This window comes from Pongo pygmaeus, chromosome 3, assembly GCF_028885625.2.
Source record: "Pongo pygmaeus isolate AG05252 chromosome 3, NHGRI_mPonPyg2-v2.0_pri, whole genome shotgun sequence".
Taxonomy (NCBI): domain Eukaryota; kingdom Metazoa; phylum Chordata; class Mammalia; order Primates; family Hominidae; genus Pongo; species Pongo pygmaeus.
This window is the reverse complement of record NC_072376.2, coordinates 100,256,506-100,274,640: the sequence shown is the minus strand read 5'-3', so window position 1 is coordinate 100,274,640 and position 18,135 is coordinate 100,256,506. Positions and strand designations below refer to the sequence as shown.

Below are 18,135 nucleotides of genomic sequence, written 5' to 3'. Positions count from 1 at the left end.
AGGTTCATGTCAAGCCAAGAAAAGGGCAAGAAAGGAGAAAGGGTGGTATACCAGCTATATAAGTTCTTCTTATCAGGAGAGGCAAAATCTTTCCAGAGCTCTTCCCCCTTCCCTAACCGAGACTTAGGGCTAGTTTCCAGAACAGTGTCACAAAGCCATTATTAGCTGGAAAAACCTCTACACTGAAAGACAAGAGAAAGAAATAGTCTGGAAATGATTTGGGATCAGCCAGTGAACGATATTTCTCAAACTAAGTTTTTGTCTTGGCTTTGCATTTGTGTTTCTCCTCAAATTCTCCCTCTTGCCCTCGCTCTACCTTACAGTCCTCTTTGTCTGGAAGGAGGTAGAACCAAGAAAAATGATAACATGGAGATTTGTTTCAGGAGCTAATATTTGCCGTAGAATATGTGCAACATGTGCAACAGAGGAAAGAGTGGAAGAAGGTAGGAAGTAGGATCTCTATCAGCACAGAGGGAGGTCAGAGGTGAAAGGAAAGGCTGGCTCAAGCAGAGAGGGTGGAGGAGCACAGCTGAGATTTCCCCAGTGGATCAATTTCATAGGCACTCCCTGTGCTGGAGGCAGAACTAAGCTTGTTCCCTCTGAAATGAAGCACCACAGACAATAGTTTCTTATAGATTACTTAATACAAATTATCATCGAGAGATATTGTTTATTTTCATGTCTACAGAGCAAACAACATAGAAGGCATTTGTGACATTCACCAACTATTTTTAAATGACACCTACTCAAATGTTACCTATTTCATAAATCTGTAATGATTTTTTTTGCTTAAAAACATTATAGCTTTAATAGAATTTTATACTGTGACTATTAAGATAGCAAAAATTCCCCCAAGGAGACCAGGATTCTTGGCTCACTCAGTTCTTCACTCTATCCTCTCTTCACCTGGTCAGCTGTCAGGTGGCTCTCCTCTATATCAACTCACAGGTGATGAGGTCTTCAGACCGTCACCCCGCTGGGAGCTCCTGGTGGACTAGTCACCATCGCTCTCACTTGAACTGCCACTGTCAGATGACTCACTACTGTCATCCCTTCTACGGGAACTAAACCTCCTGTTGGAATGGGATTGTCTACCCCAGGAGCCTTTCCCGTGTGGCATACCCTTATTCCTTGTAGAATTATTTTGTCTATGGGGTACATAATGATATTTTCTGCTGTGTGTTATTATATTCTCATGACTGGGGCCATTAAAGGAATCCATTTCCGTTTTGATTTCATTATCAAGACCACGAGAAGGAATGGGCAGGCCCTGACTTTTGCCCTTACTAGGAAACCTTTGTTTTTCATTTAAGGTTGCTTGGTTCCTATTAGAATGATCTACAACCTTTCTGGTACTGCCTTTGCCATTTCTAGGAATTTCATTATAGTTGGTACTTTCAGTTGCATCACTACTGCCTTCTTTTCTTTTCTCTTTTGAGGGTGCAGGAGGGTAATGAAACTCAACCTTCCCTTGGTGAGCATTTTGGCTGCCAGCATCCACTCTGTTTCCTTCTCTTCCAGGCAGCTCCTTAAAATTGGTACTACCCATGATATCGTTGCTGCCCTCTACAAGGCTGACATCAACAGCATCTGCCTCTTTCACAGTTTCATCCCTAGTTCCAATGGTATTTCCACCATTTTCTTCTCTCTTTGGGATCTCATTATAACCTGGCTTTTTTGTGTCAAGATGAGTGCTCTCAGCTTCACTTGGGCCTGCAAACCCTGTTTGAATATCTTTGCCTTCTAGGTCAGGACCAGTAGCTTCTCCTTTACCAGGAATGTCCTTAAAAGGTTGGCCATCCCCACTGAAAGGAGATATATCATTGTCCCCTCTCTCTTGAAGATCTGTATAACCACTGCCTTCAAAATCACTGGGGATTTTTTTGACTTTTGAGAGATGTTTTAGGTAGTCAATGTTGTGTTGAATACGATGGGTGCTTTTGCTTTTTACTGGACTTTTCTGGGCTTGGGAATCTCTTTGAGGCTTCTTTTTATCCTTCGAGTGTGCTTTAGCATAATTCATACTTGCTGGAATTTTGTTTAGAACATTCCTAGGTGTGTTCTCTTTGTTTTCTTCCTCCAGGAGTTTAATCGCAGTCACTGGCCCCATTATATGTTGCATGTTATTTCTGATGAGAGCTGCGCCATATTCTTCTTGGTCATGTAGTTTGCTGATAGCATCATCTCCATCCTCAAACCCTTTATTCCCAGTTGACTTAGTATAAATTGACATCCTCAGGCCATTGTGAGTATTCTCTTTGTTACTGATACTATATTCTTTATTCAGTCTCTGTCTATTTGTGAAATAATTTTGAGATTTACTACTTCCCTTATTCTCACTGGCTTCAGAAAGGGACAAATCTTTCTTTCTTTCCTGGACAATATTTTCTTTAGGTGATAGCTCTTGATTTATTCTCTTTCCCAAATGGTGAAAACCAGTATTGTCTTTGTTTTTTTCTTCCTGCTAAAATACAATTTTCAATACGAAGTGATTATTTTATGTAAAATTTTTAAAATATAATAATTCTTAGGCAATATAAAAACCATCCACCAGATATTTAATAAAAAGGATCTATTAACTCAATAGAGGTTTACTGGTAGAGGTCATTCTAGAATGGTCAAATCAGGTTTCATGGAGAAAGAAGAATGAACTAGGCTTGAAAAATGGGTACTATTCAAATATGCAGAAGGGAAATTGTGAGAATATTTTAAGAATAAGTGGCATATTCAATTGTTTGGAAACAGGACACAACTGAGACATAATATGAATAAACCTACATAGTGGGAATAGTGAGTCATTGCAAGTAAAATGGATTTCATATATTAAAATTAGTTCTCTCTCTCTCTCTCTTTCTCTTTTCTCTCCTTCATTCTGATCATCAGAGGTATTCATCTGCCTAAAGGAGTATTTTCTTTTTCTTTCCTTTCTTTCTTGCTTCTTTTTTAAATGGAAAATCTGCAAATAGAAGAGTCTTCTGACATTTAAAAGAAAAGTCCCTGGGAGAATAATGGGATGAAAAAGAGAAAGCAGAGGAGGAGAGTAAAGTATTTATATCTATATTTCAATTCATTCTTTTTTTTTGGTGGGGGAAGGGGCAGGATCTGTAAAGATGCTGCTTCATATCCTGGGTTTTATCACTCTTGGGTGCAGCCAACTTTCAGTAAGTTTGGCAGAACAATGTGGTCAGGAAGAAAGAGCTGAGATTGACTATACCCTATGCCACTTGCTATTTCTCTGTAGCATAGGCTAAATATAGAAGTGTCTGAGCATCTGGTCTGGAAGTTTCCAGAGAGTGTTGCCATAGAGGAAGTGAAGTGGCTCTAAAAGGAGCAGTGTAGATGGAGTACATACTAGGGACAAATGTGAGTCATACTCAAACAGAGAGAAGTCTAAATTGCCCATGGGAGCTAAGAGAGGCTGAGTCACCATGGCCCCAGTCAAGACTATACTAAGTGAATCCTAAGCTATGGTAGCCAACAACTTCATTTTAGAATGAAGCAGGGCAAGAAGCATTCAAGTGGTTAGGCAACATTATTCCGTGCATGTCTGAAGATTCCAAGTCTTCCTCTTCACTATGGTGTAAGCCATGTTTGTCCATTTGGTGCATGGTATGTAGTGGATGGTGTAAGCCACAGCTGGATGCCGTCTTAGAGGGAGAAGGAGGGGGAGTGAGGATCTGAGCATTTTTAACTAAAAGAGACTGATTTATTTAAATAACTATTTTAGCTATTAGATAACCTTAAGTTTAAACAGATTGAATTTAATTTCTGCACATTCCCTTGCCCCTCCATGAGGAGCTCTTGAGCAAGAGAACAATTACAGACAGACTAAATGTCATTTTTTCTTTTCATCCCCAAATTGCAGGATGAGCTGGAATATACAACATCCCTACATAGGCCTTTGAATTGATGAGTAATATGAAATCAACAGAAGAGATATTTATTGAGAGATTGGAACATGGAAGAAATTAGGGTGGGTGCTACATGTTCTAAGCAATATCTGGTGATATTTATTGGCAAAGGCAGTGATCCTGAGGGGTATGGAGGGTGGGGGTAGGTCTGTGAGGCAGAGACATCATATCCAATTAGGCCTGCACAGACAAACAGAGTGCCAGAGACTTGTAGAAAATGGAATGCCAGGGTGAAGAATTTGGTTTTATTTTGTGGAGTATGAAGAGCTAGTGAAAGTTCACAGGAGATTAACAAAATAAAAATTAAGGATTTAGGAGGAACAGTGGTAAGAAAGAACATGTAGGAGGCTTTTGCAGTATCCAGTAATGAGATGTAATCACTTGGATTAGGATTACGCCAAAGAAAAACATTACAAAGAAAAAAACCCCTTCTTCTGGTGCCCAAGCAGAAAAAGCCTTAATAACTAAAATGGACAGGAATGTTAACATGTAAAAATGAAGATAGGGTGAAAAAGACAAGGACTTTAATGTTAGACATATTGATGTTAAGGGAATATAGAACCTGAGCTCAAAAAGCAATATACAGTTAGAGATAGAGAATTGGGTATCACAGGCTCTTGGTGTGTCCCAATACAAGTCCTTCCCAGTTTTCATAGCTCATGGTCAACTCTTCTTTCCTTGAGCATCTTACACGCTAATTGTTTATTACTTTTCAGATCCTATTGTTTCACTTATACATAGTTGTAATTTTTTCAATAATTTTTAACCTGAAACTAGTATCCATTTTTGCTGATGCAACACCTAATAAGGTTATTTCCTCCTTCCTATGAAACCCTCCCAACATTTGAAAAAGTTTTGTTTTCCTTCGAACTCGCTGGCTGCTTTCTCTTCTCCAGGTTGACACTACAGTTCTCTTGTGTTAGGTGACTACGTTCAGACCCATCACCTGATTATGAATTCTCTTTTGTTTGTGGGGTCCCAAATCAGACCTTGACTCTGATGTGGCCTGATCAGCCCCAAGCACGGTGCATTCATCCACTTCCTTGCCTTGACCACAGCCCTATTTTTACTAATACAGCTCAATTTTGTGCTTTTTGACCACCACTTCAATTTGTTGGCCTTGTCAAGCATGTGGACGTCTTAGATGTGTTCATTAAAGATGTCAGAATACACGAGAGCTCCCTGATGGAGAGAAAAAGAGCATGCAGCCAGAAGCTCATAGTATTTGGTCAAGTGTGTAGGGAAGGTAGCAAAGAAAATAGAAAAACCAAACGCAGGGAAGCCAGGATCATAGGGAATATGTCGAGTGAAACAGTAGGCAGGAATTGCCAAATAGTCTTTCTTAATCCCTCAGTCCAGTGCTCACGAGAGTAGCTGTGCTATGGAAAGAGCACATGCGTTAGAATCAGTTGCCTCACTGCCGTTTATGGGCTGTGTGATCTTGGGAGCATTATTTTACTTCTCTGAGCCTTAGCTTTTTTAGCTGTAAAATAAAAATGATATCTACCTTTCAGTATTTTGGGGAGAATTAAATGATTTTTATTAAATAATGCATGTAAAGCATGCAGAACTGGGCATAGCCCTTTAATGAATGATAGTTTCTTTCCTAGGTAATGTTAATGATAGTCATGTAATTACTGGATGCACAACTCTTTTCCCAGTCTCTGTACTTCTCTAATATTGGTTGTAGAGGCAGATGAAGATGGACAAACTCTGGACCCCCCTGCTCTTGTATTGCCCAAGTGTCACCCTTGGGCTAGCTGTGTGTTCTGTAAGCTTGTAGCCATCGATGGGATGTTATCTGAAATAGATTTTGATTGGACTCTCTCTCTTTTTTCACTCCCAAACAGAAGTACTGTTCTGCTTAGAGGACTGTCTGCTTTTATACATGTATCTTATTAACTGTTGGAAGTAGTGGGGAAATTGTTGAATCAGCTCACATTTGAATCTCAAAATAAAAATGGCTTTTAGAAGTGCCCTCTACTTTTAAGAAGCTGGCTAATATATGGTCTGCAAAAGTGCCAATGTGTAATATTTGTAAAATATAATTTGAAATTACTTATTTGTAAAAGTTATGGCATTATTGTTCATTAATTTTTTAATATTGGTGGGTATATTCTGAAATAAGATTTTGCCATAAGAAAAAAATAGAAATAAACTTTGTAGTATATCACTAAATAAAAAGTATTTTAAATATTTGACTTGAGTAATTGAGTCTTGGAAAGTTTTACTTGGACATTTGTTTTCGTTTGCAATCAAGTTCATTGTTGTTTGTTTACTCATTACTAAGATAACCTTTTGAGTTAAACACTAAATCTAAACTCAGTAGATTATAATAATCTCTTCCTAATTTTTTCTCTCCCTTGTCTGAAGTGGGAAGTTATGTTTTATTTTTGGTGCTTCTCTGCTTTTAAAAAAGTAACATGTACACTAATGCATTGTGTGCATTTTATTAGAAGACTGAGTAGAATAATTTTATAAATGAAAACATGAAACAACTTTTAACCTGTGGTATATGATGGCTATTTTTGCATTGAAGAAAATATCAAAAAATAGAAAAAAACTTTTCTTACATTTGCTTGTGTTAAATGATTTCTGACTGTTCGATGGTCTATGTACAAGTTGGCTGGCTGCTTTCCTATGCTCTGCTTTTCTGTCTCCATGCTTTGGTTCCTATGAGTTTTTTCATGGAGAACGGCCTCACCCACTCACTTCTGTTTGCTCAAATCCTACTCATCCTCCATGGTCCAGCGCAGTTATTTCCATTATGAACACCAGAGGCCAGGAACTAATTTCTTTCTACTCCAAGCCCTTAAAGCATGATCTTTTTTTTCTTCTGGGTACTACTCACATAGTACCTCCCACATTCTGTCTTGTTTTACAATAATTTTTGTAAGTGCCTTTTGTTTCTTTTCTAACTCTAAGATCCTGGAGAGAAAGACTTTGTTTTCTCCATCATTTTATCTCGTATAGTGTCTTACACACCAGTTAAGAACTCCACATATATTTGTCAAATGGATATGTTTAACTTATTTACAGTTAGGTGTAATCTTAGAGATGTCATCTAAAGGATATCGATGACAGAAGAAAATAACATTCTGAAGGGAAACTGTTACTTCCACGGGAAATAAAACCAGATTTGGAAAAAGTAAATAGCCCTTTTGCTGATGGCATTTCAAGCTATTTCCAGCCCTTTGGCCGATGAATCTACAAGAAGGGACTGAGTGAAAAGAATTATTGTCATTGTAGTGACAAGGGCCTCATTCTTTTACTTCTGAGCAACCCAACACAGATGGAGTTATCCATGGAATGAATTTAAGAGACGGTAAAATGTGTCACTCATTAGGCCAAAATGGTTTCTCCTCTTAGCCGTCCCCTGCTGAGATCCCCACCATCAGAGCATATGGTAGAATATGTCAAGAAAACTTCCTTTAAAAACACCAAATGTTACTCAGAAGCAGTAACACAGCAGTCCATGGGCACCTGGGGTCCATGAGTATCACACCTGCAGCCACAGGTCCTGAAGCAGAGCGAGATGTGGGCCAAGGCATGGAACGGGGATCAGGAAGATTCTGGGACCCAGAGTTTTGTAGTAGAGAGGCTTGAGGAGCCTGGGGAGTGAGGGAAGGGACAAAAGTGCCAGCCATAAGACAGAAACCCCAGAGCAAGCAAAAGTAAACTTCGCCTCCCCTACATTTTCCTCTAGGGCTAGTCCAGGGTTTAGTCATGCTAAGAATGGTTATTCAGAGATTCAGCTTACCTTTACATCAGTTTGATTTTTCTTCCCAGGTGACATGTAAACACACTTAAAAACGTAATGCCCATGTTTCTCATGGTGACCCTTGTATGTTATCTACAAAAACACAACATTATATTGAGGCACGTTTTATCTCTTACAAAGAAGTTTTTGGGCTCTTTGTAATAATATAAGAAACTTTAAAACTTGGGTGAAGTTGAATTCCACCTCTGACAAATGGTAGTACTTCTTATAACCACAGGAGGGTGTGTGTTAGCCAGCTCCCGAAGACAGCAACTTGTTCCTTCTCTCTTTTCTACGTAACTCTCAATCTGTTTTCCCTAAGGGCCTGTCAACTGCTTTCTGTCCTAGGGTGGATCGATTTTATTACCAAATGTCTATGGAAATGGAGCATGTGGAAATATTTTCAGGTGGGAGGGGGTGAGAGGACCAGGAGAAAGGCAGGATTTACAATATTCATGTCTGATGTCTAATTGGCAAAACTCACAGCATGAACATTCAGGCTTTTAAGCTGGCAATGTTGGCCTTTGTAATTTTCAGCTGAGATGAAGTACAGAAGATTGTTAGTTCTTAGAACGTAATTTTCTGTGATAGGCAGAAGCAAGCTGCAATTTGGTGGCATGCAAAGCAGGGAGGATTCGTTTAACTGGATGCATATGGAAAGCTGACTCCATGGACATGGAATTCCCCATTCAGATCTGATAGCCACCTTCCCCTTTACTCCCTTATTTATCATTCTGAGAGCAAAGTGTTTGTCAGGTACATGTGTGGGAAAATATTGTTTGCTAGTAGCAATGTTCCCAAATTCTTACTCACTTAGCCCCATGAAGGTTGCCTGGCAAAGCATTGTTTCATTTGAAGGAAGAAATCATATTGGAGAGAAATAAATCTCTATTCACAATGGTTTCCTCTTTTCTGTCACACATGGTGTGTGAGTTACAATACCTGATTGACTAGAAAGTGCCAACATTATGTTGTATAATTTTTCACTTCCATTCAAAGTGCCCAAGACTATTTTGACAGTTACACTTTTCTCTTACTGACTTTTTCTTTACAGAGCTGAAATAGAGTTATTTGAAAAGACGAATTCTGTTTACCCTCTGCTCTTCCACACAGCTTTGCTTAGTTTTCTCAGTCTGTGGTTGAAATGTCTGAAAGGAAACAAGAAACAAAACTTCACCCACTAGAACATTCTATTTCATTAACTTCTTCAAATAAACGTTTCATTTATTTTTCCCTCACTGGGTTGTATTATTCAATGTGGAAAATCATTCTAACCAAAAGAAGATTGACACACTCATCGCGTTAATATTTGTTTCAATATTACAAAAGACAGTGCCGGCTTTCTGCCCCCAGAGGGAGACAGTGCCGTCTCCACTACAGAACTGGATTCAAGCTCAGACAACCGATAAGTGGGTGTGGTGGGGGAGTAGGGAGGGATGGCGCCCCAGATGAAGGGGCTTGGCTGCCATCAGAATCCACTGAAAAAGAAGTTTTCACTGGCAAACTGGGAGTTGTTAAATATAAGTGAACTAAAATCAGAGTTTGACGATTTAAATTACATGTGTGCATTAATTGTCTAAGTCGAGTAATTGTAATATTGAATTAAGATATGATGCTGCTGATGGCCCAGGGAGAGTCAAACCGTAGCCGTTCATGTGAACGGTAGGATCACAATTAAGGATAAAACCTTATTGCTGCCAGATGTTACATTCTGAGAAGGAAAAATGGAGGTGGCCAGCAGATTAGGATAAATTCTGTTTCTTGGTTTGACACAAAGTGTCAAAATTTCTTGAGGGTAGCGTAGCATGAGGGGTAGCTATTGAAGCGCAAAAAGGGCAGAAATGAAGAAAGAACAGACCCCGGCAGTTTGTCCCAGTCCTTTGGGCTGAAGTTTGCATACCACAGGAAAGCACATAGAACAGAGACCCTAAAATCTGAGAGCAACTGTTCTATTAAAGGAATAGATGTAACAGTTCTTTAATTCTCAGTATTTTTCATTTACCTCTTTCTTTCAGAAACTCCTAGCCTATCTCAGATGTGGCACTGGGAACCAATGGGCGGACTGGGCCGTGTTTGAATGAGCGTGCTACAGTGGAAGCAGGCATCATGGTGGATCAATCATATAAAAGAGAGAACCCCTTAAGGGAAAGATTGAATAAAGAGGTAAACAGAAAGAGGGCCACCTAGGCCAGCTGTCCTATTTACCTGGAAAGTGTTCTTCCTGAAGAAGCATTAAGCTTCTATATTTTGTTTAACACAGACAGGTTGTTGCTTGCGCTAAGATATTGGGAATGCCCCTGCTTGCTCTCAGCTCCTTTGTATCTCCAGCTCAGTCTGAACTGATTCCTTCATTTCCCAAGCTCATTTGCCCTCTGTATTCAGACTGGATTTGGGTGAAGGAGGCCTGGCATGAGACTGGAAGGTGGAAGGAGAGAGAAGCCAGGGTATGTCCTTCTCTGCTCTCTCTGTTTGGGGCTGCACCTCTAGAGTTAGGTACATCTCCTTTGTGGTCCTAGTTGCCCCACCCAGGGGCCTAGGAGCAGCATCTTTGTTTTTCCTTCCAGCCCTAAGGCTGGTAGTAGCTTCGATCCTTGGGTGGTCTCACCACCCCTGGTTGGCTTTTCTTTTCTTCCTTATACTTTATAGCTAGTTTCCCTTAGAAAGTCCCTCTACTGAGCTTCCTGTAGTGGATTTTGTTTTCTGGACTGGACTCTGGCAGATAAAATCATCTTCAAAATATAAAACTCAGAAGTTTAGAAAGCACCTCCATGGCTGGACTCCAAGGCATAGCTGCCTGATAATCCATTCCATTCTAGAAAATAACAATAGTTTATCAATAACACCTTCTATTTATAGGACACTTTATAGTTTGTAAACTGCTTTTGTACTTATAATCTCATATGAGTCCCAAAGTAACCCTTATAAGATGAGCAGTAGAAGAAACAGAAGTGCCTACACTCATAGTTGGTAGTTGCAGTAGAAGTAGAGAAGATATTTTAATTTAAATCTTCTGCCTCAAAGTCCCAGGGTTAAAATAATAAATTTTTAAATGATTAAATATGAAAAAGCATTTAGTAATAAGAGGAAATGTTCCTAAACTTTATATTAATTATCTTCAAGGCATATTTTATAGTTTTATCCTTTATTGTATTTCTTATGTTGATTCTTATATGATCGTGTGAATATAAATTTGGACCATTATATCACTCTTCAAAAATATAAAAACAGGGCAAACAGTTCTAGAAATTGGACTATAGGAAAAAGAAAGCATAAAAATGAGATGGGGAGATAGTAAGCAAAAGAAAGAAATGATAGTATGGGGTGTCAGGGATCTTCTTACAGAACACACACACACATATGGATTAGAAACATACTTAACAATATAGAGTACCTCGGTACAGTTTTGATTTATTGTGACTTATAACGGAGTCTTTCTAGTCTAACTGCATCTTGATGAATATTAACTGAATTGCATAGCCTAATAAACATTCATTTTCTTCCTTTTAAAAATCATTTAGAATTTGGCTTATAATTCTAAGACGTACGCAAGTGGCTGAGTATATACTAATTTCTTAAGCCACCAATCTATCATTTAAAAATTTAGGTAATTACTAAAATGGCATCTATATACCTGGAAAAAAAATCATATTTAATGATTCACAGTTACAAATGTTGCCTCTGCATCCTTGCTGAGCTGCTTTCATTTGAAATATGCATCCCTCCCTTCTCCCCCCTACACCCCCAGGCAGATGTCTTGGGCTTGAATGTGGCCCTGTAATGGAGATGGCATTGTCTGCCTCCGGGGAGGAAAGCTGGCATCCTCTTCTGATCAGTGGTCACTGAATCGATGTTGACATAGCACATTTACTGGAAAATGATGAGAAAGCCCCACTCCAGCTGTTTCTTGGAATACGTTGCTCAAAATAAAACCTTCAGCTGGCTGACTTGAGCCGGGTCAGCAAGACTCATTCTTCCACCGTGAGAGGTGGGAGAGGCACCTGAGCCTCCAGGCCTTCCTTGATTGAGTGAGGTCTGTGCATGGGGTCTCGCAAATGTGTGTTGTGAGCAGTACAGCCCCCACAGGACTGTACTGCACACCCTTGTTGCACAGAGTGTGTGCGGAGAAGGGAACACATTTCCCCAACTTCCACTGCCCTCCATGAAGCCCTCTGCTTCCCTGATCATCCTCATCAGCCTGGTTAACCTACCAGTCACCCACTCACTCAGGACCTATATATAAGTATGATTGGCAATGGGATGACTGTTTGTTTCCATGGTTCTCCAACCAAAAACGTTATTCTGATAAGTTAGGATGCTGCTCAGACATTATCTAATTAGCACTGTGTCTGCATTGCAGAAAATAACTAACACTCAGCATCTTCATGAGATAATTTGGTCACATCCTGAATATTCAACTGGGTGAGTCAGAGGGAAGAAAAGACACACAAGGAAGTAGGAGTTTGATTTGGGTTAAGCTTGGGGGTACTACGTTCCCCCTCTAGCCTCACTGATGAAGAGAAAATCACAAGTAGGATCCCACAGTATTGGGGTGTTGCAAGAAATACAGAAGAGTTCTTGTCTCTTTGCATTTTTATCTATGTACTAAATCTAGCTGGTTAGCTTTAAAACATTCATGTCAAATTCTTTAAGTTTTCAGGAAAATATTAAAAGATTATTTTGCCATGTTATAATTTGAGTCTTTGAGTATCACTCATTAGTATCAGCTGATCTGAAATGCTGTGGCTGCCTCTTGGTTTTCTCAAAAAAACTGTTTTTGGTGTTCCTTAGAAGGCAACATTGTGAGATCTCATAATTCAGCACATGTTTATTGAGAACCTCCTTGGTTAAGGGTGTTAAGTGCTGGATGCTTTCTGTTTGCTTGGTTCTTTTTAAAATAACTGAATTAGGTAGATGCTACTAATTTAAATAGACGTTGCTTGAAAGAAAAACAATTGAAGAGTGCAAGAGGTTATCTGAAATATAATTGAATTTGTAAATACTTACTGGTGCTGCCCAGGTCACACTGAAAAGGAGTAGTCCCACACAAAAAACTCGCATCTTTGAGAATCTCTGTGAAAAGACAGCAATATCTTACTGCAAAGCATTGCCAGTTATAAACTGCAGCCATAAGAAGAGATAAAACACATAGGAATATATAAACACCCTTCCCCTTGGCAGTTCATATCCCTTTGTTTATGTGTGTGTATAGACTATGTATAATTTACTTATACCTGAGTGTGGACATTTTAATCTAAGAGCTTTCATATGTCTAGTTATTCCAATGTGAAAATGAAAATTATTCAATATCATTAAAACAGTACATTCAGTCGGTAGAAATATATTTTATAGACACATGTATTTGCTCTATCATCAGCTCTTCTTCCTCTTGTCTTTAGAAAGAGATTGTTTAATTACTTGTGTAGTTCAAAATGACATTAAGTTGATGTAGCGGCTCGTAACACACTCTAAGTCTGTCAGGGTAGCAGACTGCACTGTGAGGAAAGATTATCTGCCTCCGGGCTGGTGCCCTAATCTGTGTCTCATGTTCATTAGCAATGTGTCTGAATTAGTAGCCATCCATGGGCTGGAGAGTGAACTAATTTTTGCAACACTGACATTAATAGCTAACATTTATTGAATACTAAAATGAGCCAAGCACTGGGCCGAAGAATTTTGCATGCATTCAATTATTTGAGCCTCACAACAACCCTACAAGTTAGGTGGCATTACTATGCCTGTTGTATAGATTAGGAAATAGACACAAAAAGATCAAATAACTTGTCTTAGAATTCACAAATATTAAGGGGCAGAACTGGGATTAGTATCCAGGCAATGTGGCTCTAGACCCAGTTTTCTTAATCAAGACTCTCTGCCACCTTAAATAACTTTCTATTCTTTTATCTTATTACAGAAAAATCCATGTGCAGTTGACTTCAAGGCAGATCATATTTTATATTGGGCTCAACAAAATGATGTTCAAAATACTAACATTTAGTTACAAATAAAGGTATTTGTTTATATTTTGGTAAATATACCAACAGGAATTAACTAGTGAGCTCACTTAAGTAGCCATTACATTGGAAAAAAAGTCAACATGTCTTTGGACTATTGATCTTATTATTATATTGTGAAAACAATATATTTATACCACTCTGAGATTTCTTGAAGAAAAACGTGTTTTTATGGGAAAAAATAATCGAAATATTCTTGCAATCTTTAAACATCTCAAGGAAAAGCCGGTATTTGGAGAAATAAATATAACTATTAAATATATTCTAAAATCCTAGGCTGTGTTTTTCTAAATTAATGCAATTAGAAGGATCTGAATTCTAACTATAGTTTACCCTTCCAAGCATTTTATAGATCAAGACAACGTAAGTAATTTATGAAATGATTTAATGCTCATCAGTAGAAATATCAACACAGATGAGGTTTCAAAGTATGAATAAGATCAGATTTTCCTGATTGTAGTTTGTTAAGTGAAGGGATAGAGGATAATTAAAGTCTGAGTTACTGTGGATCTTGATAGTGCTAATAACAAAAAAAAGAGAAAGTTGCTATCAAATCATCAATTTTAGTTGATGATTTCTAGAGCATGGTAACACATTTTCTATTTTATAAAACAAAGCACCAAATATTACACAGTTTTGCTCAGTAGAGAAGATTTTCAAAAGTAATAAAACCATACTTGGGTGGCAAGCATCTTAAAAACGTAAACAACTATGATATAAAGCTATTTGCTATCAAGAACATGAAAGCCAAATTACCTGGTATCTTTCACCTTCAGAGTACCTGGCTTCTTGTTGCAGGATTAGAAGTCTCTGGGCATTTTGCTGCAATTTAAAGTTTGTTAGAGTTCCCAATGGCCAATCAGCACTGGCTCACTCAGCGCTAGCAAACAATTTGTTACAAGTGCCCACAGATAACCATAGGGGGTGAAGTAATTTTAATCTAAAAATGTGTTTGTGGTAGAAAGCTGCTATCAAATGTTCCAGAAAGTGGGATAAACAGAAAATATAAATACCTCAGTTTGGACATCATGTTGTCAGATAATCAAAATTGATTTCAGAACTGCTAATTAGGACTGACTGAATACCTAACAAGTTTAGAAATGGAAAACATTTTTGCTATCCTTTTATGTAGAAAGTTTATGATGTCAATTTTATCTAAGTGGAATTCAGCAACATTTAACAAAAATGTTTTAGGTGCCTACTGTGTGACAGGCATTGGCAAAACTGCAGTGAACAAAACAAGACAGAAAAAAATCCCTGTCTTCCTGGAGCTTAGAATCCAATAAGGGAGACAGATAATAAGATAAATGAGTTAAATAGATTAGATAGTGACATAGACTAAGTCTAAGGAGAAAAAGTATTGTTGGGGAGTAACAAGCATTGGGGGTGGGGAAACTGGGTTGAAATTTTAGATAGGAAGTCCTGGGAAGGCCTCAATGAGAAGGCAGCTTTTGAGTAAAGACCTTATTATGGTTTCAATGTACGTGTCCCTCCAAAATTCCTATGTTAGAACTTAAACCCCAAGGTGACGTTATTGAGAGATGGGCGGGCTCTTTAGAAGGTGATTAAGTCATGAAGGCAGACCCTGGTATGAATGGGATTAGTGACCTTATAAAAGGGCAAAAAGAAACTAGCTAGTCCCTTTTTGCCCTTCCACTTGTCTGCAGTGTGAAGACACAGCATTTGTCCCCTCTGGAGATGCAGTAGCAAGGTGCCATCTTGGAAGAAGAGATAGACAGCCCTCGCCAGGCAATGAACATGCTGGCCTCTTGATTGTGGAATTCCCAGCCTCCAGAACTGTGTGAAATAAATTTCTGTTTTTTATAAATTACCCAGTCTGTGGTATTCTGTAGTAGCAGCATGAACAGACCCAGATAAACCTGCAGCCATATGACTGTCTATGGGAAGACTGTTCCGGGAAGAAGAAATAAGAAAAATAGTGCCCCAGAAATAAAAGCCTTGTGACTTGTTCCAGGAACACAGAAGAGGCCACTTTGGTTAGAGGGACTGAGCAAGGGGAATAGCAACAAATGAAGTCAGAAGGGTATTAGATGGAAGATGGTATAGGACCTGTAGGTCATTGCAATGCTTTTGGCATTGCTATGAGTAAGAAGAAAAGTCCTTGGAGGTTTTAAGCACAGGCATGATTGAGGAGTGACTGAAGTAGGAAAAAGGCAGAGAGAATGGCTAGGAAGCTCCTGCAATAATCCCAGCCAGAGATGATGGAGGCTTGAACCTGAGTGCGGCAGAAGGGATGATGAGACGTGGTCATATTCTGAAGAAGTTTGGGGAAAAAAGGCAATAGGATTCGCTGAGGTACCAGATGTGGCCTGTGAGAAAACAATCAAGAATCAGGATGACACCAAGGTTTTTGTCCTGAGCAACTGGAAGAGTAAAGTTGATTTTTTCTTCATATTGGAAAAAATGCAGAAGAAAATGGTTTTGAGGAAAATATTGTGAGTTTGGATTTAGACATGAATTTTATAAGATGGACAATTTAAGACACTCAATTTCTTTATTTTATTTTATTATTATTATACCTTAAGTTTTAGGGTACATGTGCACAATGTGCAGGTTAGTTACATATGTATACATGTGCCATGCTGGTGTGCTGCACCCATTAACTCGTCATTTAGCATTAGGTATATCTCCTAAGATACTCAATTTCTTAATGAAACAAGTAACAAACCTATATTAGAATAAGCCTTACCAGTGTGATTGCCTGCTCTCTTGTTTTGCCCAAACTGGCTACCAAAATAATTGTTGTAATAATTTGAGAGGTTCCACTTAATATAAAAATATTATAATACCTGTAAAGGTCATTGATATTACAACTACATATTAAAGCATCAATAAGAAATTATGTAAGAGTTATTTAACCTATACTTTGTGATAAGAACTACCTACAGTGAAACACACTTTTAACAGTTGTATATTATATATACAAATGATATATAATAAGATTTAAGTGTAAACTGTCAATTTCTCTCAACCCTCCAAATAGACAAAAACCAAAACATAAAACACAAACAAAACAGTCTTTCATCAGTTCTACCTGAGAAAATGGTGTCTTTTCTAGGTCAAGCTAACTCTCTCTCTCTTTTTTTTTTTGTCATATCTAAATTCTGCAGTTTCTCTTTTGAGTGTCCAGAGCTGCTTTTCCTCCTCTCCCTCACCTCATGTCTTCTTGTTAAAAAAATTTTTATTTAGGTTTGGAGGTACATGTGAAGGTTCATTACGTAGATAAACACATGTCACTGGGGTTTGTTGTACATATTACTACATCACCCAGGTATTAAGCTCAGTACCCAATAGTTATCTTTTCTGTTCCTCTCCTTCTTCCCACCCTCCACCCTCAAGTAGACCTCAATGTCTGTTGTTTCCTTCTTTGTGTTCATAAGTTCTTATCATTTAGCTCCCACTTATAAGTGAGAACATGTGGTATTTGGATTTCTGTTCCTGCGTTAGTTTGCTGAATATAATGGCCTCCAGCTCCAGCCATGTTCCCACAAAGGACAAGATCTCTTTCATTTTTATAGCTGCATAATATTCCAGGGTGTATATGTACCACATTTTCTTTATCCAGTCTGTCACTGATAGGCATTTAAGTTGATTCCATGTCTTTCCCATTGTGAACAGTGCTGCAATGAACATCCATGTGCATGTGTCTTTATGGAAGAATGTGTTATATTCCTCTGGGTATATACCCAGTAATGGGATTACTGGATCAAACGGTAGTTCTGCTTTTACAGAACTGCTTTTAAGAACATTTTCCAGGACTAGGTTTGAGCTATTGGGTGGGGCCACTGTTGACTTACAACCATTCAAGCATAGATTTTAGAATATTTGAATATTGTCATTGACAGTGGAAATATTGAATTCTAGAACTCTAGTAGCTTTGGGGACAAACAGACTTGAGTTCAAATCCTGACTCTACCACCTGTTTACTGTGGCAAGTTTCTGTACTTTTCTGTGCCTCAGTTTCTCCAACTGAACTTTTCTGTGCCTCAGTTTCTCCAACTTTTCTGTGCCTCAGTTTCTCCAACTGAAAATAAGGAGCACAGTATCCATGACCAGAATTTCAGTGAAGTCCAAAAAAAAAACAAAAAAAGGATTTGGGTGATATAGAAAGGAGCTAACAAGGGAATGGAAGTCAAGGAAGGAAAGAAGGCAACAAAGAGTGTTCAGCCAACTATGAGACCGAATGGAAATATAGAGCTTTCTAAATGGAAGACAAGTGAAATCCACAAAAATGCTCATTTTCAACTTTGGATATGCTATTGAAGCAATAAATAATTCAGGAATTTCTATAATAATGTGTATATAATGCAGTGTTTTAAGCTGTTACATGGTTTCATAACATTAACTTTATATTTTGAATGATCCAGTTAAAGAGCAAGCACTTGATATGTGCCTTAGGAAATATTCATTTTTTTATTGCTATAATTTTATA

At 38.3% G+C, this 18,135-nt stretch overlaps 1 protein-coding gene across 3 annotated transcripts; it reads right to left on the bottom strand.

Annotated features, from left to right (window-relative positions):
- Positions 1–631: 631 nt before the first annotated feature.
- MEPE (matrix extracellular phosphoglycoprotein) lies at positions 632–14,488 on the bottom strand. 3 transcript variants are annotated; one of them, XM_054484438.1, is made up of 5 exons: positions 14,439–14,488; positions 12,676–12,741; positions 8,766–8,819; positions 7,672–7,764; positions 632–2,464 (listed from the first exon to the last, which is right to left on the bottom strand). In XM_054484438.1, the coding sequence occupies exons 2-5, from the start codon at positions 12,727–12,729 to the stop codon at positions 995–997; spliced, it is 1,671 nt and encodes a 556-aa protein (XP_054340413.1). In that variant the 5' UTR covers positions 12,730–12,741; positions 14,439–14,488; the 3' UTR covers positions 632–994. The 3 variants fall into 3 exon arrangements, with proteins under 3 accessions (XP_054340413.1, XP_054340414.1, XP_054340415.1); XM_054484439.1 differs by lacking the exon at positions 7,672–7,764; XM_054484440.2 differs by lacking the exons at positions 7,672–7,764; positions 8,766–8,819; positions 12,676–12,741; positions 14,439–14,488 and adding an exon at positions 7,417–7,518 and having other exon boundaries at positions 659–2,464.
- Between the last annotated feature and the right edge of the window lie 3,647 nt (positions 14,489–18,135).

Excerpts from the sequence above, each read along its gene's own strand:
- MEPE (XM_054484438.1), bottom strand. The coding sequence starts at position 12,729 with ATGCGAGTTTTTTGTGTGGGACTACTCCTTTTCAGTGTGACCTGGGCA. Across the intron at positions 8,820-12,675 it reads GTGTGACCTGGGCAGCACCA|ACATTTCAACCACAGACTGA; the intron begins GTAAGTATTTAC and ends GTTTCCTTTCAG. Across the intron at positions 7,765-8,765 it reads GCTGTGTGGAAGAGCAGAGG|ATAACATACAAGGGTCACCA; the intron begins GTAAACAGAATT and ends GTGTTTTTGTAG.